Here is a 26,079-nt window from a genome sequence, read left to right as displayed (position 1 = left end):
GATTCCACAGAGTGAGCCACTGCCCCCCCCCCCCCCCCCCCCAGAAAAAGTTTGCAAAAGAGTACCTGGATGTTCCACAGCAGTACTGGTAAAATATTCTGTGGACTGATGAAACAAAAGTTGAGTTGTTGGAAAGAAACACACACTATGTGAGGAGAAAACGAGGCACAGCACACCAACATCAAAACCTCATCCCAACTGTGAAGTATGGGTTGTGGGACCATCATGGTTTGGGGCCGCTTAGCTGCATCAGGGCCTGGACGGATTGGTATCATCGAAGGAAAAATGAATTCCCAAGTTTATCAAGACATTTTGCAGGAGAAGTGAAGGCCATCTGTCCACTAGCTGAAGCTCAGCAGAAGATAGGTGTTGCAACAGGACAATCACCCAAAGCATAGAAGTAAATCAACATCAGAATGGCTTAAACAGAAGAAAATATGCCTTCTGGAGTGGCCCAGAGTCCTGACCTTATCCTGTTTGAGATGTTGTGGCATGACCTCAAGAAAGCAATTTACACCAGAAATCCCAAGAATTATGCTGAATTTGAAACAGTTCTGTAAAGAGGAATGGTCAAAAATTACTCAACCAGTTATGAAATTATTCAACCAGTTATTAAATCCAAGGGTTCACATACCTTTTCCACCTGCACTGTGAATGTTTACATGGTGTGTTCAACAAAAAATGGAATTTTTTTGTGTGTTATTAGTTTAAGCAGACTGTGATTGTCTATTGTTGTGACGTAGATGAAGATCAGATCACATTTTATGACCAATTTGTGCAGAAATCCATATAATTCCAAAGGGTTCACATACTTTTTACTGCTACTGTAACTGTAATGCTAAGGTAACTCTTAGGGCCCGTTTCCACTACACGCAGAATGGATGCAGAATGGATGCAGAATGGATGCAGAAAACTGACTCCTATGAAAGCCTATGGGCGTGTTTCCACTAAACACAGTTTTTCTGATGCAGATTTTCCCATAGGCATTTATTGGAGTCAGTTTTTCTGCATCCATTCTGCATCCAATCTGCATCCAATCTGCGTGCAGTAGAAACAGGCCCTAAAGGTGGCCACACACGATACAATAAAATGATCCGATTTTACAGCAATTCGATGAAAACGATCGTATCTCTCGAATAAATCGAAAGCTTTTTTTCATTCGACCGAAAAATCCGATCGGAATTCCCGTTTTTTTCGATTTAAATCGATCCGGAATGCCAGATATTTCTGTTCAATTTCTCTAAAGATTGTATGGTGTGTGTTGGATTGTGTAAGTTTATTAATATACACACCCTAGCAATTTTCTCAGAGTTTCCAATCATTTTTATCATAATTGAGGAAAAATTGAACATAGGTGTGTGGTACATTGGTCATATTTTTAATTTGTTACAATCAGTCAGAAAAATTGATTTCAATTCTTAAATTGAACAGATATTTAAAAAAATTGTATGGTGTGTGGCCACCTTAACACTAATTAAGGGTAGGGTTATAAAAATCTGGAAAAAAAAAAGAGTGAATTTTGCTGTAAAGATCCTGTATTTTGAATGTATTAGTCTACATTTGAGAAGAATAGATGCAATAGCCCTACTTTGTGGATAAAACATCTGCTAATAAATGGTCAAAAATATCTTAGTCGTTCTACAATAATGACAACAAACATTGCCATTGGCATCATTTATTTTATTAGTTTTAATGTGAATATAACGCGTTACATAATTATCATCCACTTTACATTATAATTTAATTTTACAGCTCATTAAACCCTTCCATAAGCATTCTATTTCTCAACGATTGTGAAGAGTTTTGCCCAGCTTTATTACAGTATACTTACAAGTTCTGGCAGTAGTGGAGATGCCTGGTCCCACTGCAGAACCAAACAACACGTACAAGGAGATGACATATTCCGTGTTATGCACCAGGTTTTTCAGTTCATAAGATGTAAGTGTGCTGTTCAGCGCAAGCTGACGGGGGCGGTCTCTGCCAAAAAATTCTAAGGAAGAAGAAGAATAGTAAAATGTATTATTATTATTATAATGTCATCAGATATTTTTACCTCCATTCAGACACAACCTGACACAAAATTTTAAAATATGAAAAAATTCAAGTGCTTAAAAATGCTGTAAAATAGAGTCTCCAAGAATTCAGGACACTTGCATGTAACCCTTTCTCGCATTCATCTAGTATTGAATGAAGAGGATTGCACCAATTCAAGGTAAAAATCAGAGGAACTGTTCACTTTTCCTCAAGTGATGCGATTTTGAATTAATCCGAGTCATTATACTTGAAATAAGCATTTTTCTATAAACACACATTTGACTGGCCATCCTAATGAGAACTGAAGCATTGAAAGGCTAGGAAGCATTGGTCATTTAGTCCCTTTTTTGTCCTCAGAGTGGCCAGTCAGAGGTTTGTCTGCCTCTGAAGGAACAACCTTAGAGATGGGGTTATTTAAAAGTGCTCAGTAGTGCATCATTGCAGGAGTAAGCTGTGGTTTTCTGATTAAAGCAGTTTCATACAGGGTAAACTTTATCCATCAGTGAGAGGTTCCTAGAATATACTGATACATGTTTTTCATGTTAACCTATATATATATGCGAGTTTGAGTGGCACTGGACATAGATAAGTTAATAGACACTTTGTTCATGTCATGTTTAGTTGAACAATATTGTGAAGACAGTTTGAAGAGCTGTAAACACATATATACATGGAAAGCGTGAATTCGTATTCCCCTGAAGAAGTGAAATATATGCACAAAAAACATCTAATTAAACAATTATTTTCAATAATTGTGAAATACAATCATGTATAGAAAACATTTTGTTTGTATGCCTCATATCATTCAGATTTAATGCATTATAGTCTTTGTTATTTAAACTTAAGTTCCTCCTAAGAATGGGTTTAGGAAAGGTGTCTTTTATGGAGTATGATATTTACACACACCTTTTTATATAAATGAAGATATGGTTTCATATCATGCATTACTGTACTTCAGCTTTCCCTAAACTTTTTTTTTCAACTCTTTCTGTTTTTGGATGTTCCTCGTATGTCCAGATCTGTGCCTCCCGGTCTTCCTGGACGTATAAGGTACGTCCAGTGCAGGATGCAGCCGTTCGCGTGCCCCCGTGTGCATGCACGCACCCCTGTCAATCATGCACATGCGCGTGCACTCTTCTAATAGTGAATGATTGCTGCTGCCAGCAATCATTCACATAAAGTTAGGTGAAATAAAAAAATTTAAATAACAGTGAGCACATTAAAAAAATAAAGTTTTTTTTTTCATTTTAACCCCTACCAAACTTTAAACCCCTTGTGCCACCTATACTCAGCATTAAGATTCATGGACATCTGTAATGGCTGCTGCTCATAGCGATCCGATAAGATCACTAGGTCAACAGCTCGGGAACCAATGCCATATAGATGCATTGAAATTATGTTGCCTGGCAATGCATCTATACAGTACTGTGGTCCCCAAACTGTGTGCCCTAGCGATCACATGCAATCGCTACAGACGCAAAGACTAGCGATAATGGTACCCTACATGCCCAACTAGTGATGAAATATGGCATGTAGGGTATTGTTTTAACCAGGATGAGCCAAGTAACGTATTTTGAGTTGTTTTACATTTGTGACACTTGTCATGTAAAAATGAGGAAGGGGAAAACATGAAAAAAAATGCATAATTTTTGCATTTATGCCTAATTTTCTTTGATTAAGTGCCTGTGAAATAAAAAAAAATACTTGGAAAAAATATTACCAAAAGAAAGCCTAGCTTGTCTTGAAAAAAAATATATATATATGTATCAGTTTGATAGCATAGGTAACAAAAAGTCACTGCTGTCTCAGTAGTGACACAGCTGATATGGCAAAATTGTCGGGAACATTAAGGGGTAAAAACCCCGGAAGCATATGATTACAGTACAAATGCATTTACCAGTGGTGTCATCTCTTTACTGGCTTTTTCACAAAGTGTATCATCTTTTATTTTTATCATATTCATATAATTCACAGGTGGGTGTATGTACTACCTGGTGTGGGACCCCACGCTAGCCTGTATCCAGTTGCACCAGGCACTGCATTCCATGAAACTAATGCTGTGTTAATTGATACAGCACTTGCTTTGAGACTTTGCACAGAACTTGTAGCCACTGGAAAAAAAACATTAAGGTTAGTAAATTCTTCAAAAATCTGGTAAATACAGTCAACATTTTATTTATATTTACATAAAACAGCATTAAAATTAACATATTATATGCAAATAAATCAAAACTTAATAAACACCACTTAGTGGAACATTTAGGGGTAATTATCAATAAAATATTAATAAAAACACATGATGCCCTTTCGGAGAAAGAAGGCATGTGACATGATTAGATAAACATGGGTACATATAATAGTCCTACAAATAATGTGTCAGGTTCTTTTTTTTTTTTTTACATAGCAAAGATAAAAAACAGTGCTTTTATCTATGCAAATGAGGCACTTGAAAAAAAAGCAATTGAATTAAGGGTCTATATTCCTGAAATGTAAACAGAAGCTAAAACATTTCTGTTTGGTCAAGGAAACAATCCTGATAACAAGACTGTAAAGTTGAGCTAACATTTCTTTTGTTTTGCAGCTCAATAAAGCAGAATTTACATTACACTGTTATGGCTGCTATTGAATTCAACCCATCAAATCCAGCCCTTAAACTGAAAATAAAATTATGAGGTTTCAGAATTGTTATATTTACCATTTGTAAAACCCATACACTTAAAGGGAACCAGAGATGAACGTTTCACACAAAATAAACATATCAGTCGATAGCTTGTAAAGAATAAATGCTCTACCTGATAATTTCACCGCTCTGGTGTGCGTTTTTTAGTGTTGTTTATCCATTATTGCTCCAGGAAAAATCAAATATGGCCGCCGGCTCATATCCCTTCTGCTTCCGGGTTATGAGTTGTTGTGGATGTGCTGTCTAGGCTATATGAGAAAGGCTGCTGCAGCCTTTCATCTGTGTGCTTTCATTTTGGTATGATGTGCAGCTGCCTGTAGGAAGTGTCATAGGAATCAAACTGCAGTCATCATCATTATCTATGCAGACAGAGTGCACACAGAGCACACAGATCATATTGCAGCCACACTTGTCTGTTTCAGAGATTCTCTCTCAGCAGGAGCAGCCCCTCCCATGTCATCACAGCTCTCAGTATGCAAAGCAGGAAATCTGAGCCAGGAGGTGGCAGGCTTGGGCTTGAAAAGACTCCACAGAAGAGTGACTCAGCTATAATGATTCCAGGTCAAACCTAGACTGAGCCAGTCGGGGATTCTTATCACAGCTGATAATAGACTAATTAAGCAGATAAGAATGAAACTAAAAGCAGGGTAGGTGTTTACTGTCATGTTCCCACTGATAAATGTAATAAAATACATGAGGGTGCTTCCTCTCTGGTTCTCTTTAATTACCTCACAAGTTTACGTTCAGCTCAGGTTTGTTTGAAACTGCTTTCATTCTTGCAATATTAACATCAGGACCATGGGACTGCACAGTCCCAGGTTCACAGTTAGAAACTTGGTGACTGTTGTTCAAGGTTGAAAAAAAGGGTGGAGTTAGGCACAACCAATTAAACTGCAGCTATTGTGCCACTTTAAATGCTAGGGTCCCCAAACTTTTTGATCACTAGGTGGATGTGGTTAAAGAGTACATAAAAATGATAAAAAAATAAAACAGATACTTGCCTCAGTATAGGAAAGCCTTCGGATAGGCCCTGATTGTCCTGTGACCCACTGTTCCAGTACAGGGTCTCTCTAAGCATATTCTACAAGGGTTTGAGAAAGTAAGTGGAGTAATCAACAACCACAGACTTACAATTAGAAAATGTAAATTGCTGCTATTCTCTATTTTGAATGGCAGGATCCACTATCTCTGCAAAGTTGGTCACTGGGGAACAGCAGTTTAAAGTTTGAATGAGTTGGTGAAACCACCAACATTCAACCAGATTTGAAGTTCTGACATTTTTGATGAAAGGGACCCCAGACTTTTGAATACCTAGTTCCTGGGTGACTGTGATTCATACAGGTATAGCTAGGTTTTTCAACCCAAATTAAGGTTGCTCACAAATTACCCTTTCAAATTATTATTTCAACTGTGCTTCCATTAAGTTATGAGCCCTATGAACATTGCATAGCACTGGATATATTGACAAGAGTCGTGTACACAGGTAAAACAAGTACTTACACGTTGTTGCTTTAGCTGTAACAATAGGACCTTCAACATCTACAAAGATGGCATTGATAGTTACGGTATACTCCATGTCAGACCGGAGCCCTTGAATCATATATTGAGTGTAGCTGTCTGCCAGATTAATATTTTGATCATATCCCTCTGCATGGGTAAAAAAAATGTATTATTATTTGTGCACTTTTATCAGATTACTTTTCCCTCTGAGTCTCCTTTCCTTTGTATCTCTATTTCTCTCTTTTAATTCTGCAACAGTATGACACATTTATTTGCGAGTAATATGAGCTTTTCAGGAAAAGATACTGTCCATAATGAGACAACCAGCATGCAAAATCAAAATACTGGTGCTGAAATTGTCTTGTCTAACTCTGTTTGATCAGAGAAACAGAGGATGTTTATATTCCAGGACTACTTAGTTTATTAGGGTAGAAGCATTGGCATCATGAACAACACAGAATTCAGATGGCATTCAGGGATGTCTGGAAAAACCTAAAATCCTCCAAAAACAAAGTCATCTAAAAGAGATAGATTGGGGGCCCCATATAGTGCAGTATGTAAAGCAAACCCACAGATTCTCTTAGCTCACACAGACTTGGGTGTTGACTGCATATATAGCATGTATGCATCTAAGCAACAGCAGGGCTGATTAACATAGCTGTACACAAAAAAGGAGCAAAAAACACAGCAATTGCACAGTGCAGATAATGGCAATTCACCTGTTAAATAAAACAAATATTTAGACTGGTTTCTCAGATCAACTTTTGCAACAGCTTCTTTGCACCTGACTTTGCATAAATCACCATTCTGAAACGCAGTGTGAGGGAAAAGTAATAGAGAGAAAATAAAAGTGAATAGAGCTCCATCCCACCACCCTAGACACCTGTCATATTCCCACATACTATCTGCTTCCCCACGTACCTCATGGTTCATACACATCCTCACTGTCTGTAAACCTTTCCAGACCACCAATGCTCAACCACCCTCTTTCTTATCTTACCACATGCATAGTATTATTATTATGCATTTATATAATGCTAACATTTTACACAGCACTTCACAAGGTACAAAAACAATGTATTCCATTTACTGTCCCTTAGGCTTTCACTCACATCCCCCTCATAGTCATACCCTAACCTCACTACCATAGTCTAAGGGAAACACTGGGGAAAATCAGTTCATTAATATGTTTATGAAATGTGAGAGGAAATCTAGAGTGTTTGAATGAAAACATGCTAAGGAGGAGAAAACATTCAAACTCTATGCAGACAATGTTCTGGCCAAGATTCAAACCTTCAACACTGTAAAGCCACATACAGGTTTTGTATATCTATTCTTGGAAAGATTGAGAATGTTTTTATACAGACACATACTGTATTGCTCAGTACATATTTACACAATACAATTGCACTAAAAGTGCTATTATGGTGCTGTTGGATATGCAAATTAAGTGGGGTAGAGTAGGGAGAGGTGCAGGCCATGCCGTGATAATTTCTCCCAACCAATGTCCATCTCCATTGATAATAATGGGGTTCAGATTCAGAACCTACAAATTCTAGAATAGGGTACCAAGTTTGAATGAAGAACTGAATAGGGCACTATTCAATCACCCGTAAGCAAGAGGACCTGTACACACTGGGACTATGGGAAAGGAGAGAGGGTAGCAGCCCTATCAATCAAACTAATCTCACTTACATTCCCATTGGATCTATTACTTGAAGAAGCTGTTTGTGGAAAACATTCATTTTCAAGAAGAAATGTATGGAGGACAATTGTTTTTACCATTTTACATAAACAACACAATACCTCCAGGCCGGTTTCAGACTATGGATTGGCAGCAGCCCAGGGGCTGCACTGCACCGCCAAAAAGAAGGCCTTTGGGGATTACTGCATTAGTATACAGTTATCCCGTCCTGGCTGACGTCCAAACAGGAAAGTGACGTACGCTTGCGGTCACTTCCTGTTTTTGAAATACGGAAGTGTGTGGAATTGTATAGTAGAAATACACTTCTGTGCATGTAAGTCGCAACGCTGCCGCAAACTTTTTAAAAAAAACCTGCGTCGCCCTAGAATTGCAAGACTGCCGGTCTGCCGCAGATCACCGCAGGAGCTGCAACATAGGCTTGCACTCGCGTTAGATAGGTCACTTCCGGTGCAGCGTACTGCACCGTGGGTAGTATGAACTACCCCATAGACTTTTATTAGGCTGCAGTTGGGCGCGGTAAAATTACTGCACCGCCCCAGCATGAAAGGGTCCTAAAAATCTGAACATTTGAAAATTACATTTTATATTCTGTTTCCTAAAACAAACAGACAAACCTAAAACAAAAAACATCATCATCAACATCAATAACAAAAAAGGTCTGTTCCTAGACCATTAACTTGCAAGCAGTATAAATGTTTCCCTACCTATAGATGACCAGGTAAGGCGATATCCAGTAGCTCCCCGCACTGGAGTCCAGTGAGCTCTGATTGTCCCCGTTGTGATGTTGTGCAATGTCAGACTTTTAACAGGAAGCATCTTTACTGGAAACCAAATGACAGAAAATAAACCATGTGTCATGTATGCAAAGACCCTTTGCCATCACCTATATCAATCATAATTATACTCTTATACAGTACCAGAGAAAAGCCAACTTTTTGTTTATGATTTAAAAAGTAACTCTGAGCTTCTACAAAAATCCTTTAAGTGACTTTAAAGAGAAACTCCGACCAATAATTGAACTTTATCCCAATCAGTAGCTGATACCCCCTTTTACATGAGAAATCTATTCCTTTTCACAAACAGACCATCAGGGGACGCTGTATGGCTGATATTGTGGTGAAACCCCCCCACAAAGAAATTCTGAGTACATACTCTTGGCAGTTTCCTGTGAACCCTGTTGCATTGTGGGAAATAACGGTTTACAGCTGTTTCCAACTGCCAAAACAGCAAGCAGCAGCTACATCACTTGCCAGCAGTAAAAATGTCACCATGTGATTCATGTCAAAATATAAATCAGGGATTTAAAATATTTTACAATGGGCAAACACTGACTAAATCATTTATACATAATTATTGTAAAAATTAAGCACTTTTTTATTACATTATTTTCACTGGAGTTCCTTTTTAAGTATACATAGGAAAATTTAGGGAAAATTCCTTTTCACATTTTCCTATAAATCAGCATAAAATATATATGGATGAGAAAACTAATTTTCACCAAATGTATCATAGCCTAAGGGAATATGAAAACACATGCGAAACATAGATAGCCTACCCCCAGATGACGTGTAATTGCTTTCCTGGTTTGCACTTATGGCACATAAACCTATGCTTGGATGTTGTGATCTTTTAGCCCATTGCATTTGTGCAATAACATTTTAACACAAAGAGCTTTATCACTTACATGTACGACCCATTGCAGATACAGGTTCACTAGGACCTTGTGGATATACAGCATAGATGCTTACAGTGTATTCTTTATCTTCTTCTAAGTTATCAATAATGTGTGATGAAACATCTCCTTTTAAAATGTGTTCATACGTAAATCCAGGTCTATTGGCTAAGAATAAAGACACAAAAAGTCTGTTAGATGAAACAAAATGTGTTGTTTGAGCTTAGGGAAGAAAAAGATAAATACAAATAAATAAAAAATAGACATTAGAAGTTTTTCAACTGTGCAGGTAAATTACAAGTGCAACCAAGTAGAGCTTAATTCACATAAAGAAAATAATAACTGTAAAGCACAATCATTAATTCAGTATCCTTTCAGCAACCGTGACCAGATATCATCAAAGACTAGGTTTGCTGAACCAACCTTAGCATATCAAGTACTGTATATATAAAATGTAAAATATTTTATTTTAAATGGTAGGGCTTTGAAGACTGTTGATACTGTACATTTCACTCCTTTTTTTATTTGACTACAGCTCCACTTTTTTTGTAGCAGGTGTAAAGTTATATTCACTAAACTGTGATAAGCAGAATAACATGCATAAAATCTTTCTGTATGATTAATGATGCATAATAAAATACATAACATGCAATGCTCATCATGTGATAAGACTTTCCATATATTATTCTGCTTAAAGCAGTTTAGTGAATATACACTCCAATAGGTTTGTTTAAAGCAAGCACACAAAGTTTTCGTCAGTGGTGTCGTAAAGTTGAGGAGCTGAGAGCGGGCAACACCCCTGCAACGTTTTAACCTGTCTAATAATTCATACCTGCAAAAGTGGACAGCTAGCAGTGTTTGGCCAATAGGCATGATATTATTGTGCAAGTGTTTCTTTTGGTACCAAAATGTTTAATTTCATACAAAAAAAGCATATCAAAAAATCTTAATTTTGGTAATTGTTTTCAACTAGTAAAGCAAACACCTCTCAGTATTGAACCACTTCTTTTTTTCTGATAATAACTCTCATGAAGTCCCACTAATGTGGACAACGTTTGAATTATTATTGATTGTTACAGATAGAGCTTTCTTTTGGTACCAAATGTTTAATCCCATACAATAAACCAAAATGAAGAATAAATGCATAGGAAAAAGCAACATTTTGGAACATTTTCCCCATTTTTGCCTATTTTAACATTGCAAAAAAAAAAATAAGGACAGTTAACATTTACCATGGTGGTAATGATTAATGCGTCAAACTTTTTTTTTTACACAGCATTAAATCACATTGATCACATGACTCACAGAGCTCTGATAGAAGGTTTCTGAACTATTATGTTACTAGAGGCACCACTCAATAGTAAAGTATCAGTAGTGAATATATGAGCCTAATTTTGAAATAAAAAAATAGATTTTAAAACACAACAATGAAGATTATTAGAAGTGTGAAACTTGGCATTATAAAATGTAAAATATAGTTTAAGTCATAAAAATGGTACAGTAAAGATTTCAGTAGGACAACCTAAAACCTGATTATTATTACCCCTATATACTCGAATACAAGTCGATCTCGTGTATAAGAGCCCAGTGAGACTGACAAGCGTGGGGAATCCGAGCGGTGTCCAAATCTGAAGGTGGTGACTGTAGCGCGCACGGACACCTGACACAGCAACAGAGGGGACACACGAAGGCAGCCGGAGCCCAACTTGACGGGGGAGAGCCCTACAAACAAGTCTGCATACTGTGAGTGCAATTGCTTTCTATAGTTTAATAGAATTTTACAGTTTTACACTATGTGAGTTCTTTTCCATTTGAGGAGAACTCAGTGATACATGGAAGTGCATATATGAGGAGATAACCATAGGACAAACAGACGGCATCTGTGGAGGTGGGGGACGGCCCTAAGTATCCCGGTGCGCAACTAGGCCTGATTGAGGTCTCAGAATCTGGTGAGTCTGTTTCCTTATGGTGTGGTGGCGGAGTTAACTTTGAAGATACAGAGAATGGGATTTTGGTACACCTAACCATAGGAGAAATTGTCCGGACTGGGACTTACTCATATAGTAGCACTGGCATGTGATTGAATTTTATCTAGGTTGTGTAGGCGCTACCTTCTCTTAAAGACATTAAGATTACATATAGAAGTAGCTGCTCTAACTCAGTTTGTGTGTATCTAATGTACTGTGTAAAACCCTGGTTGTAGCGCATATTTCTATCTTGAAAACATTACTCAATGTGCTCAGTGTTGCTCTTGACTTGTGTATAAGTCAACCCCTATACTTTTATTTAGTGCGTCAGACCTAAATTTCTAGACTTATACGGTATTATTATTACTGTATGTGGAATGGCTTATATTAAATCCTACAAGCGATGGCTAAACACTGCTGCACATAAACATTTAGTAAATTTCTCTATCCAAAGTACTGATTCTCAGTGGAGCATGACACGCCAAAGTAATATCTCTCTGCATTTTCTAATTTTTCATCTGATTGTTTTAACATACTTTCTTTATGAAAGAAGTTTTGCATGAGGTGGCTTCAACTCACCTGACTAGCTCAGGAAAACTATGAGCTGCGGATGATCACAGTATTACTCAATTGAGACATGTATGTTTGTGAGGGCAGGGGACATTCAGGGTGCATTATTATGTAGGGGACAAGTTAGTGGAGAGATGGAAGAGATACTTCTGCACTTCCTCTATGCATCCTACTACATCAAGAACTTCCCCAGCAAAAGTTTAGATAAATCATCCATAGGTCAGGTGACCATTATTTTGCAGCGGCGAAAGTAAACATTTCTTGTAATCACCACATACAGAAAAGGATCTGTGTTTTTGGTTTGTAGACAGTTATAGTAAGAAGTAATTTAAGTAAGCATAACACATTTCATAGACTTGTTCCTAAATTTAGTAGAGTTGTCAAGTATAACATTTCTGGTCATTTTTAATTTGTGTAACTTACATCTTGGGATGTAAATCTTGTAACCATCCAATTTTCCCAGAGGAGGAGTCCAGGCCACTTTTAAACCAAAAAGACCTTCTTCTATGACACGGAAATTGGTAACAGGAGGCACAGCAGCTTTCAAAGTAAAATGCCAAACAATATTAACGTAACTCTTTATTAACAAAAAAAGCAAACCAAAAAGCAAATCAATATATTTAGCTACACAGTGAAACAATACCATATACAGCTGCTTCTGTTAAAAACTCTGCAATTAAAAGTGAAAACAGGTCATGTGATACAGAATCTAATAATGCAATATCTACAGTAGAGTGTAAGGAAGTGTTGGAGTCACGTCTCAAAGTACTGTACATAAGGAATGTGAAATTATAACAAAACTTCTTACGCAGCAGCTCGGCTCAGTATTACTTTACATTTTTCAAGAATCCCTTTGACTTGCTACATATTCTTAAGAACACAAACAGACTGAAGAGGAAATAACAGCTGGCCAAAAGTGTTCCTATGTTTTAGTGCTGCCATTCGGGTACCATTTCTCAATATCATGATTTTTGCTGATCATGTGACCTTTTTGAACTCAGAATACCTTACTTTTCCTAGCCTAAACCCATATTTATCCTATGCTCTATGCCTAAAACTGATGTTACCCTTTTTCTTATCACTACCTTTAGTGGTTCTAATTTAAAATCTATAACTAACTTTAACTCTTTGATCATTAATCTTTCACCTGAGCCATTACACAAAGACTGACCCAAACCTAAGTACCATTCTTTCATTAATTCCCCACTAAATCTGACCCTTTCTTCTCACCCTAAACGATAACCCAAGCCTAACCCTAATTTATCTCTTAAATGACCTAGTGCCTAACAGCAATTACTCTAGCTTTAACCATACTTGACTTACAACTCCTTCAAAAGGTACAATAGACATATTTACATATTTACTGTGCCTCCCAATATTTCTCCATGAGCGACATGTAACTTATCTTGGCAAAAAGAGATATTAATTTAATATTCAAATACATTCAGTATTATCTTTGTGATTACCCCACATTTCTTATAGACAGCCATATTCATAATAAACATTTGTGATACACATAATTTTACTCTGTGTAGAATATGTAAGCATGATGCTTACATTTTTGAGTTAGAATGGTAACATCTTCCTATCATACTTTGCACTTAAAGAGACACTGAACTCTCTTAAAAATCCTCTTTTTATTACAAAATCATGTTTAACATTATTGCCCTACCTAAACCGTTGCATCCCCGCCGCTGTAATCTCACTAATTCCCCCCAAACTCCCCGGGGGGCAATCCGGGCAGCGCTTCCGTGAAAGGCAGAGCTAAGAGCCACAGCTCTGCCTCTCAGCGCATCTGTCAGCCTGGATTGCCGCCTCTCCCCCGCCCCTCTCAGTCTTCCTTCACTGAGAGGGGCGGGGGAGAGGCGGAGATCCGCCGCTGATAGAAGCGAATAGAGGCAGAGCTGCGGCTGAATCTGCCTCCAACAGCAGCAAAATCCACGACCAAGAAAGTTGTGAATTTTGTGGGGGAGAGGGAGGGGGAGTTAGGGGGGGATTTAGTGAGATTACAGCCGCGGGGATGCGGCGGTTTAGGTAGGGCAATAATGTTAAACACAATTTTGTAATAAAAAGAGGATTTTTAAGAGAGTTCAGTGTCTCTTTAACTATCTCAAAGGTATACTCTGCTGACTGATGACGTTTGTAAGACAATTTAGATAGGCAACAATAATTACAATTTATACAGTTACAATATTTAACCAATCTTGTAAAGGTCCTTGGTGTTAAAGTGCAACCATGTATGGAACTCATCATTAAACAGTGTTGACATACAAACTATTTGCAAGAGTAGACAAAGGATTTGTAATTCCCTCTTATGAGATCGGTGATACAGAAAACATTTACCTGTGTCCTAGAGATACCCATGCTAACATTACAGTAAACAAGTCCAGGTCAAGAACATTTATGGAGAATTCTAGGCAAAAAGGTGAATACCCACATCCTATACTGTTGTGTCACAGCCTAATGGTCTCCCCAATACCTAGATCCCACACCACTCTCTACCAGTAACAGGTGTAGCAAAGGGTGCTTTGCTTTGACTCTGTAGTACTCATGGCTGCAATCTCTTCTTTTCTGCATTGCAGTGTAAGCTGTCTCACTACTGCCCCACTGTGTTACTAGTTTTTAAGCTATTTATCCTAACAGGATTTTGTTTTCTATGAAATTTTTTGGGTAAATCTTTAAATTTACATTTCATTTTGATCCCCATTCGGGGTATTACATAACCACTTTAAAAACTTACTTGTTTTTCCTCTAATTGTGGTTGAGTCACCAATTACATTGGGATAAATGGCAAGTACTGTAAATAAATATTCAGTGGATGGTTTCAGATCTGTAACAAGCACTGTGTACTGGTCTTTGTCCAATATAATCTGACAATAAAAAAAGTAAACATATGCAGCGTATTAATGTCTTTCAAATAACTGAGGAATGCAAAAAATGCAATAAGAAGAGTATTGTACCATTTTCTTTCTGGGCCTACATTTAGAGATCATTTTATGATGCCCTGGGTGCCTACAGATAGGCTATTTAATCTTTCTATACAGTTCTGGCCATTCAAGATTCCTCAAAGAGCACACATTACGTTTACCAGGCTTTACACAATCTATGTAGTGCATCACATACTGTGATTAGCGTAACTCCCTGGTTTACATGCAGCGCCTACGCTGCTACATATGTGGCGTAAAGCTGTGTAATCTTTGAGTGCACACATCAATGTTTGCTTTTGTTTACGAAATAATGCACATAAATGTTACCACGGTTTTGTGAATGTACTGCATAGACACCAATTTCTCTTTGATGATACTCAATCCAACCCAAAAATATATAATCGAATGACTATGGGGAGGAAGCTATAGATGCAGCAATTATCAGCAGGGCACCTTTCAGTTCCCTTCTCCTCACTTTCATGATGTTGCAGATCTGTAGGTCTGTTTTTAGGAAACCAAACAGCAATGTGCAAGCAAAAGCAAGCAAAGATCATCTTTCAATAATCTTGTTTCAGTAACTGAAATCTGACTGTCTTACCATTCTGTACATTATCCTTACTCTGTGAGTTTCTACATTTACTACAACCATATTACATGTAATCATCATTACACATTCTAAGTCATGGATATTTTTGTAGCATAAAATAAGTTTTAATACTATTTCAATAGGTCTATCAGTTCCTTGTGCTAACATATTTGCATTGTAAAATGTATTTCACTCATCTGCCTCTGTACAGCTTACTTGTCTCTGGTCATGTGTATTTAGACGTCCTGATGAAGTAAGAGAATTCAGGACAACTTGGTACCCAGTAACATCTCCTGTGGCGGGACTCCAGGTAACACGCATAGAACTGTAACTTGTTTCACTCACAATTAGATCTCTTGGACCAATGATTATTTCACCTGGAAAGGACAATATGCACTGTTTATCGAGAAACTGTTTAAACTGAACCCGTGTCCAACTGTTTACAGATTGAGACTCAGACTTTAGAAGTAAATTGTACCCACTCCTTTCTCTATCCCTAATCTGCTACCATCTGCCAACTATTACTAGACTTGTAACCAATAACCCTTTTACCAATGTTACATTACTTGAAATAGTAAGATTTTGCCAGTGGGCACAATTTAGTGAGGCTGGAAGGGGCAGGCACAATTTATGACTTCAGCCTGAGGTCTGCTTCATAAACATTTGGATAAAGGTTTACTTATATACCTAATTATAACAAAAAGGCATGTTAAGAAGAACTATGTGTTTGCCCCCTAGCCCAATGCCCAACTTCCTTTTGTTGCTCCAGTCTTCAGTGTGCAGGGACTTCCCAACAATCTCATGTGCAGCCCCCGCTCCCCCCATGTACAGCAGATCATCCCCTTTTCCTTGTACAGCAGCCATATGTTCAGCAACTTTTCTACTACGTACGCAGCAGTTCCCAATTCTATGAGCTAGATGTGCTCACTATGTGATATTATTGTAAGGTCATCAACAGCTTCGCTATAGGTCTGCTTACCCATTGCATGTTCAGTGTCCCCCATTCTGTGTACTGCCCCTCTTCCATGTGCAGATACCAATGGGCAGTCACCTCCTCTATGTAAATCTACCATTACATTTTTATGTGCAGATCCCTCCATCTATGTGTAACCACCTGTAACGATTGTGGAATTCCCTCCGTGATCAGCGCAAAGGACGTGCGCTGACACTGCGGAAATCCTCCACAAGTGTATAATTTGAGGGAACCCAGCAAAAGGTGCAATGCACCTGTAGAGGGAAATTCCTGTCGGCAGGTGGAGCTGTGGAGTGCAGAGGAACAGCTCCTCTGCCCTGCCACAGACGCAAGACAGGAATTGCACGAAGGGAAGGAACGCAGGGCAAGATAGCCCTGAAAGAGAGAGATCAAAGCGACAGAGGGTATGTGTGTTCACCAATCTAGTCGCCAACCTGCGACGATGAACACACAACCAGGAAGATAAAGTGAGAAGGCAATCGCCGGAGATGGCAGTTGCTAACAGCGACACAAGACCGAATAAGCACAGATGAGGAATGTATGTATGTCCACCAATCTAGCCGCCAACCTGCAACGGCGGACACACAACAGAGGAAACCAAGTGAGAACACAATCGCAAGAGAAGCGATTGCGAAAGAGAATGAGCACAGGGACAGATTGAATGTGTGTGCACCAAACTAGTCGCCAACCCGCGACGGTGCATACACAACAGCAGATATGAAGTAGGAACGCAATCGCGAGAGAGGCGATTGCCAGAGGTGACACAAGGCTACAGCAAGGCAGAGCACGAGAGTAGCAAAGGCACAGCAAATATACAATGAGAAGATAAGGAAAATAACAAACGCTAACTAAACGCGAACCCCGCACTCATTTGCAACAGTGCACGCGTTTATGCGCGGTCTCCACGTGTTAAGCACAACAGAGACAAGCACGCCTAACTAATCACCGACAGACAAACATGAAACAGAGGATGCGAGCGCTTGCTTAACGGTTACCTCACCGAGCCTCCAGCAAGCGTTTGAAGCAGACAAGACAGATACACAAAAACAGGAATAAGTGAGAGAGACGGATCCACAGCACTAGTGCAAGGCGAGTGCGATCCAGGCAAGACAGATTAGATGAGATAGCTGGTAGCAACCGCTGCTCCAGCTATACTCCAAGAACAAAGATCAGAACGACTTCCTGTCGACCACCGCTGGGACAGAACAATCGCAACAGACAAACAAAACAGATATGCAATCCTAACTGCACTAGGGAATCTGCCTAGTGCAGTCCCAAGAATTATTCTAAGCTAATCTTTAAACAATGAGCAAGGCTGACACTCCAGGAGTGTTTCACAGGACTAACCCTTATGACCAGCCCAGGTCTGTGATATCACATGGTATTTATAGTACAAACCCCCAGAGGATGTGGCTAGGAAATTTGCATGACCAAAGTATGCAAATTCCCTAGCAGCAGCAAGCTGCAAAACTGACAAAAGGTCTTTCTTCCAGAGACCTGCAGAATGCAGACCTGAACAGTGGTCAAAAAGCTGCCTGCCTGCGCAGGCAGCTGAGCAGATCATTACAGTACCCCCTCCTCTAGGGTCGGATTCCAGACGAGCCTCTAAACTGATATTTGCAAAAGACTCTAACTGAAGACTCATGAAGGTCGAGACAGCCCGACAAGGCCCAATTCCAGAGTCAGCCCACCCGGAAACCGACCTCATCGGAAGGAGAAGCCACCGAAACATGCCCATCAGTACCACAAGTCTCAGTGTAACACCCATCAGGACTGTGAATGCCAGAGAAGAAGCCATCGACACCCACCGAGCCATGCCCACCACCTTCCAGGGACCGTCCAAAAATACCAAACCTGCCACAATACCCATTCGAAGTGTCCCTTTCCACAAAGCACCCACTGCTGATCTCATCTAAGGTACCAGGAAATATTTCTCCCAGGATCTCCCAGAACACTTTGAAGCTCCGCAGAGATCCCAGGAGGGCAGAACGATCACCCGGCTCACACAGAGAGCTATCAAGAACCCCTATGGAACCAATGACAATTCCGGATTCAGAATTACCAGGACAAGCATCAAGACCAGGGACTTCAGGGACCACCTCTGGGCATGCAGGCAGGCAGGCAACATCAGAACAGGTTTCCACCGCGGAAGCATCTGAGCAGGCTGGCAACCGAGACACACTTGGGCTTTCTGGGTCACAGAACACATCGGGGTACACTAGCCCAAGGGGAACCTCAGGACACGTCGAGGAACTGCCAACCTCAGAGTCCGTTACAACAAGACCAAAACCAGAACCGGGCAGAGAATCATCATGAGCAGTGGTCTCAAGCACTGGACTTTCAAAAGAAGGCTTGGACTCAAACCTAGAAATCTCTGTGACAATAATATCATCATTGACTACATATGAGTGAAGCTCCACCAGAGCTGCAAAGGTAGTCAGCACAACAGCAATGCCAACTGAAGTGGGCAACACCTCAGAAGGACTTGGGGGGCAGGAGACATCTCCTACAAGTTCTGCACCCTTTGGGAGGAACTCGGAGGTCTCCAGGACATCAGACAAGACCTCAAGAACATCATTTTCCAAGTTTTCTGAGAAGGATTCTGAACTATCCATGTTACAGGGCAAAACTGGAACTTTATTTTGTGGACAGGGCAGATGTCCCAGGGAAGGTTCCACCATAAACCGAGACTGAATTTCATCATCATGAGCGGAATGTACAGGAATATTTACTGGAACACACACTGACTCCCTAACTTTAATCTCACTGCACCCAGAATTCTGCGTAGCAGTCAAACTAGCTTGCAACTCCAAAACTGCAGAAAAACAGGTGAGTATAGTAGCAACACCTAGACGAGCCTCTAGGGACACTGCAGGAGACTCTAAACAAGGCCATATTCACTCATCCAGAGTACAGGGTGCAGAATTAGCATTTTCCTCAGAACAAGAAAGGGACTCACAAATGTCAGTGCGAGTGGAGATCATGTTTTCATTCATAGTACAGGACAGATTCAGAGAAAGCTTCTCTGGGCAAAGCAAAAAAGCTTCAGCATCAGATTCGCAAAATCGAAGCGCTGTCTCACTCTTAGATTCGGCTAACAATGTCAAATCCGAGGAGTCAGAGCGCAAAACTTGCGAAACAAAAATCGCTTTAGGTTGTGAAACTGACGCTTCCATAGCGCAAACCTCTGCGATCTGCGGGGCAGACTGTAAGGCGTTCAGGACAGAAACACTGGAGCAACTGTCACAAGGCAACGGGCCCTTACAAGTGTGAACAGGGTGAGACAAAAACGCATTTGCAGTAGAAATAGCGACAACATCAGGAAAAACTTTATTAGTCATATTAATTTTACTTTTGATGCTGCATAATTTAGGAATTTTCCCCATAGCAGGATCACAGATGGAAGATCTTAAAGATCTGTCTCTAAATGACAAGGGGTCCCACACAGCCTTGAGAAAACTGGCACATTAATGCTGATCACAATCTGCAGGAACATCCGAGAAACAGGCATTAGATCGCATAGATTCAAACTGCACACAGTCAGGAGAGAATCTTTCAGGATTCGCACAGGAATCAACCACAGTGGTACACCCATTCATTTCAGATCACACAATGTCAAGACTCACATCCAAAATCGTCTGCCACACATAAATCACCAAATCCACATCACCCTCGTCACACTCATCGGAATCAATCAAAAGGTACATAGAATCGAGACAATCATTCAAGACATCTTCGCTTTTTGCGATGTAAAAATCGCAAAAGGCTTTCCAATCAAAATCAAATTCCTCCATCAAGGCTCCAATGTCCCATGAGGCAAATGGAGGTTCAAACAAGCCAGTATCTAGATAATCTCCATATGGGTGGAGATCAGGAACAAGAACAGATTTTTTAACTGCTTTAATATAGTGTGCGATCCTACCTATAATAGGATCCACATAAGCTTTGAATTGGGGCAAAAAACCCAGAGACTGAGCAACATCATTGTACACATCATATGGAATGGTTTTGCACATTTCAGACTTGACAGAAATAACCTCTTTATTTGTGGTTGCTATGGGCAACGAATCTTTTGGCTGACAAGCCGAATCAGCAGATTGGCCTGCAAGCACCAACTCATTAACATATGGTAATGACAGAGAAATGTTGCATAACCTAATCTGATCAGCATCATGCACTGCAGGAAAAAACTCATCTCTGGTTTCAGAGTCCAGTATCTTAAACCTCTTAAAGACATAGGACCCATATTTGACCAAATCGTACAAATCGGAAATTCCCTCTACACTGGGAATTTCGGTTTGGCTGGTCATACTGTAACGATTGTGGAATTCCCTCCGTGATCACTGCGGAAATCCTCCACAAGCGTATAATTTGAGGGAACCCAGCAAAAGGTGCAATGCACCTGTAGAGGGAAATTCCTGTCGGCAGGTGGAGCTGTGGAGTGCAGAGGAACAGCTCCTCTGCCCTGCCACAGATGCAAGACAGGAATTGCATGAAGGGAAGGAACGCAGGGCAAGATAGCCCTGAAAGAGAGAGATCAAAGCGACAGAGGGTATGTGTGTTCACCAATCTAGTCACCACCCTGCGACGATGAACACACAACCAGGAAGATAAAGTGAGAAGGCAATCGCCGGAGATGGCGGTTGCTAACAGCGACACAAGACCGAATAAGCACAGATGAGGAATGTATGTATGTACACCAATCTAGCCGCCAACTTGCAACAGCGGACACACAACAGAGGAAACCAAGTGAGAACGCAATCGCAAGAGAAGCGATTGCGAAAGAGAATGAGCACAGGGACAGATTGTATGTGTGTGCACCAAACTAGTCGCCAACCCGCGACGGTGCATACACAACAGCAGATATGAAGTAGGAACGCAATCGTGAGAGAGGCGATTGCCAGAGGTGACACAAGGCTACAGCAAGGCAGAGCACGAGAGTAGCAAAGGCACAGCAAATATACAATGAGAAGATAAGGAAAATAACAAACGCTAACTAAACGCGAACACCGCACTCATTTGCAACAGTGCACGCGTTTATGCGTGGTCTCCGCGTGTTAAGCACAACAGAGACAAGCACGCCTAACTAACCACCGACAGACAAACATGAAACAGGACGCGAGCGCTTGCTTAACGGTTACCTCACCGAGCCTCCAGCAAGCGTTCGAAGCAGACAAGACAGATACACGAAAACAGGAATAAGTGAGAGAGACGGATCGAGCGAGTGCGATCCAGGCAAGACAGATTAGATGAGATAGCTGGTAGCAACCGCTGCTCCAGCTATACTCCAAGAACAAAGATCAGAACGACTTCCTGTCGACCACCGCTGGGACAGAACAATCGCAACAGACAAACAAAACAGATATGCAATCCTAACTGCACTAGGGAATCTGCCTAGTGCAGTCCCAAGAATTACTCTAAGCTAATCTTTAAACAATGAGCAAGGCTGACACTCCAGGAGTGTTTCACAGGACTAACCTTTATGACCAGCCCAGGTCTGTGATATCACATGGTATTTATAGTACAAACCTCCAGAGGATGTGGCTAGGAAATTTGCATGACCAACGTATGCAAATTCCCTAGCAGCAGCAAGCTGCAAAACTGACAAAAGGTCTCTCTTCCAGAGACCTGCAGAATGCAGACCTGAACAGTGGTCAAAAAGCTGCCTGCCTGCGCAGGCAGCTGAGCGGATCATTACACCACCCTATTCCATTTTTTGAAGTGTTCCCTCTCCATATGCTGCTCTCCTTTTCTTCTGTAGTATTTCCAACCTACACACAACTTCCCCATCCCAATATTTAAGTCTATACAATCATGCAGAAATTGAGCCTGTTTCAGTGTGTTTACACAGCAATATATAATGCAATCCCAGCTTAGGACAGCTGATCACCCATCCAACACTTGACAGTTTTGAGCAACGAGGTTGCTAAATCCCATATAATCACATGGCACAACTGCTTAAAGAGGAACTGTTGCAAAAATCTTAAAATTTAAAACATATACAAATAAGAAGTACATTTCTTCCAGAGTAAAATGAGCCATAAATTACTTTTCTCCTATGTTGCTGTCATTTACGGTAGGCAGTAGAAATCTGACAGAAGTGACAGGTTTTGGACTAGTCCATTTCTTCATAGGGGGATTCTCAGCATGGCCTTTATTCTTTATAAAGACATTCCCTGAAAAATATGTATACAAAGATGCTAGCCAGCCTCCCTGCTCGCTGTACACTATTTTGGCAGTTGGACAAAGCAACTGCCATTTACTAAGTGCTTTTAAAAATAAAGAAAACCCTGAGAACCCACCTATGACAAGATAGGCTAGCCCAAAACCTGTCAGTAATGTCTTTCTACTACCTACTGTAAGTGACAGCAACATAGGAGAAAAGTAATGTATTGCTCATTTTACTAAGGATGAAATGTACTTCTTATTTGTACATCTTTTAAATTTTAAGATTTTTGCGACAGTTCCTCCTTAAGTGAACACTCTCATTAGGTTAAATACATTACTACTGAATAGCAGCTGGCTATTGGTTGATGGTTGTTACATTACCATGTAGTTGCTGCACAGTGAAACCATCTATGTGAACTAACTATAAAGGGTCTTCTAACTAACTATAAAGGGTCTTCTTTTTGGCTTCTTATGTACTATTTTATGCATGCCATGCAAATATTTTGAATGTCAAAAAAAATATTGAATGCACAAAACTTAGTCCTTACTTTCCGTGATCTCTTTTATAGGCCTTGGAGGCTCTGATGCTGTGAAACAGACTCTTCTTGAGATCCTGGGCAACATATCAAATAGAGACCAGAAGTCATTTACTATAATGACATGTTCTTCAGTAGGTGCAGATGCAATTTTTATCAGTTCACCCCTGTCTGCATCTTTTATGCCTATAGAAGACAGAAGTGCAATGTTAAAAACATAATTGTAAATAACAGATTATATTACTGTGTGTCCTGAGACATACCAATACTGCCTGCACAAAATTTAATGCCAAAATGAATGTCTATAATGCCATTTGAGCTTTTCAAATTCATTGTTGAATTTAAAGGAAACCAGAGCTGTTCTAAATAAAATGTTTTATACATACCTGGGGCTTCCTCCAGCCCCATATGCACGGATCGCTACCACGCCACCGTCCTCAGTCTTCTCGCAGCTCCGATACCGGGTCCCCACACTTCAGTCAGTCGGGCCAGTCTACACAGGTGAAGTATGCCCTCTACGAATCTCTCCAGCAGCTGCTGGAGAGATATGCAAACAGCGCACATCATTTAAGTCAGATTGGCTCCGACTGAAGGAAGTGTGATGACTCAGTATCGGAGCTGTGAGAAGACTGAGGACGGCGGCGTGGGAGCGATTCGTGCATATGGGGCTGGAGGAAGCCCCAGGTATCTATAAAATATATTTTATTTAGAACAGCTCTGGTACACTTTAAGCCTTTAACACATGCAATAGAACATTTGATAGCCACAATCTGCACTGCCCAGACATCAAATCAGTCTGGACTGCCCCCTCTAGATCTGTACTGCATTTTTGTAATTAACAAGTAAGTCCAGGAAGAACAACTGATCATGCACCGCTGACACAAGCCAGGGGACACAGGTTGGCTTGAGCAGAGCACTCTGCACGCCATGTTACAGGTGATGGGGGGACCGGACACAGCAGGGAGCCAGATGGCAAAAGCAGATTCACTAGTGCAAGAGCTTTATGCTCCTTTGCCGATAACAAAACCTGCTTCACCATCCGTTCTGACCCACTGACTCACATATAACACGAGGGGGTAACTTTTCAGCACATTTTTTTATCCTGAAAAATTAGGCTTATATATAGGTGAGTATATAAGGTACTTAAAACAAACATTATAGGAAAACTATGGCATTAGTATTCTCACTAGAGATGGGCCGAACGGTTCGCCGGCGAACGGTTCCAGGCGAACTTTAGGGGTTCGCGTTCGCCTGCATCAGGCGAACTTTTGCGGAAGTTCGATTCGCCCCATAATGCTGTATTGAGCAAAATTTTTAGCCTCCACTTCACTGTCAGCAGACATGTTATTGTCAAACACACTGCTTTCAGTGCTAGAGAACCCGCCCACCCTCCCTTCAAGCTAGGTCCTTTATACCATTTGACTCAGTTGTCTGGCTACACTAATTAGTTATGAGACAGCTGCTACACACTCTGCTAGGGAGATTTTAATTGGCCTCCCTCCTCCCTCCACCCTCCACCCTCCTCCCTCCTCCCTCCACCCTCCTCCCTCCTCCCTCCACCCTCCACCCTCCTTCCTCCACCCTCCTCCCTCCACCCTCCTCCCTCCACCCTCCACCCTCCACCCTCCACCCTCCTCCCTCCACCCTCCTCCCTCCTCTCTCCACCCTCCACCCTCCTCCCTCCACCCTCCACCCTCCTCCCTCCACCCTCCACCCTCCTCTCTCCACCCTCCTCTCTCCACCCTCCTCTCTCCACCCTCCACCCTCCTCCCTCCACCCTCCTCTCTCCACCCTCCACCCTCCTCCCTCCACCCTCCTCCCTCCTACCTATTCCCTCCTCCCTCCTACCGGAGGGAGGAGGGTCTCTTCTGCCAGGGAATTATACTATTTTAAAAACCAGGATACATCATACCATAGCTGGGAATACATACATGAGTATACATCATACCATAGCTGGGGATACATACATGAGTATACATCATACCATAGCTGGGAATCGAACCCAGATCTCACTGTGTGGTGGGCACATCACCCTAAGCACTGTACCACTACAGAAGTAAGTGAAGCTAGCCTAAAATTTAACATTTATGCTCAATGCAATAGAACCATTAGGTTGCTTAAAGGAGAACTGTAGTGAGAGGTATATGGAGGCTGCCATATTGATTTCCTTTTAAGCTATACCAGTTGCCTGGCAGCCCTGCTGATCTATTTGGCTGCAGTAATAATAATAATCCAAACATTTGTATAGTGCTTTTCTCCTGTCGGACTCAAAGCGCTCAAGAGCTGCAAGCCACAGGGACGCGCTCAAGAGGCCACCCTGCAGTGTTAGGGAGTCTTGCCTTGAACTCCTTACTGAATAGGTACTTGACCTAGCCAGGATTTAAACCCTGGTCTCCCATGTCAAAGGCAGAGCCCTTAACCAGTACACTATCCAGCCACTGTAGTGTGAATCACACCAGAAACAAGCATGCAGCTAATCTTGTCAGATCTTACAAAAATGTCAAACACCAGATCTGCTGCATGCTTGTTCAGGGTCTAGGGCTAAAAGTATTGGAGGCAGAGGATCTGCAGGATAGCCAGGTAACTGGTATTGCTTAAAAGGAAATCAATATGGTAGCCTCCATATACCTTTCACTACAGTTCTCCTTTAAGCAACCTAATGGTTCTATTGCATTGAGCATAAATGTTAAATTTTAGGCTAGCTTCACTTACTTCTGTAGTGGTACAGTGCTTAGGGTGACGTGCCCACCACACAGTGAGA

General features: G+C 40.8%; 1 protein-coding gene across 1 annotated transcript in view; it reads right to left on the bottom strand.

Annotated features, from left to right (window-relative positions):
- LOC137562283 (collagen alpha-1(VII) chain-like) overlaps positions 1-26,079 on the bottom strand; it is a 519,927-nt gene that overhangs the window by 485,965 nt on the left and 7,883 nt on the right. The window contains exons 6-14 of the mRNA XM_068273618.1: positions 23,331-23,504; positions 15,858-16,018; positions 14,869-14,998; positions 12,552-12,668; positions 9,604-9,759; positions 8,624-8,740; positions 6,215-6,361; positions 4,026-4,145; positions 1,832-1,990 (exon numbers count right to left, since the gene is read on the bottom strand). Of these exons, the coding sequence (XP_068129719.1) occupies positions 1,832-1,990; positions 4,026-4,145; positions 6,215-6,361; positions 8,624-8,740; positions 9,604-9,759; positions 12,552-12,668; positions 14,869-14,998; positions 15,858-16,018; positions 23,331-23,504 (1,281 nt within the window). The remainder of the gene's footprint in view (positions 1-1,831; positions 1,991-4,025; positions 4,146-6,214; positions 6,362-8,623; positions 8,741-9,603; positions 9,760-12,551; positions 12,669-14,868; positions 14,999-15,857; positions 16,019-23,330; positions 23,505-26,079) is intronic.

This window comes from Hyperolius riggenbachi, chromosome 3 (assembly GCF_040937935.1).
Source record: "Hyperolius riggenbachi isolate aHypRig1 chromosome 3, aHypRig1.pri, whole genome shotgun sequence".
Taxonomy (NCBI): Eukaryota; Metazoa; Chordata; class Amphibia; order Anura; family Hyperoliidae; genus Hyperolius; species Hyperolius riggenbachi.
The sequence above is the reverse complement of the archived record's forward strand: the minus strand, read 5'-3'. Positions and strand labels throughout refer to the sequence as shown.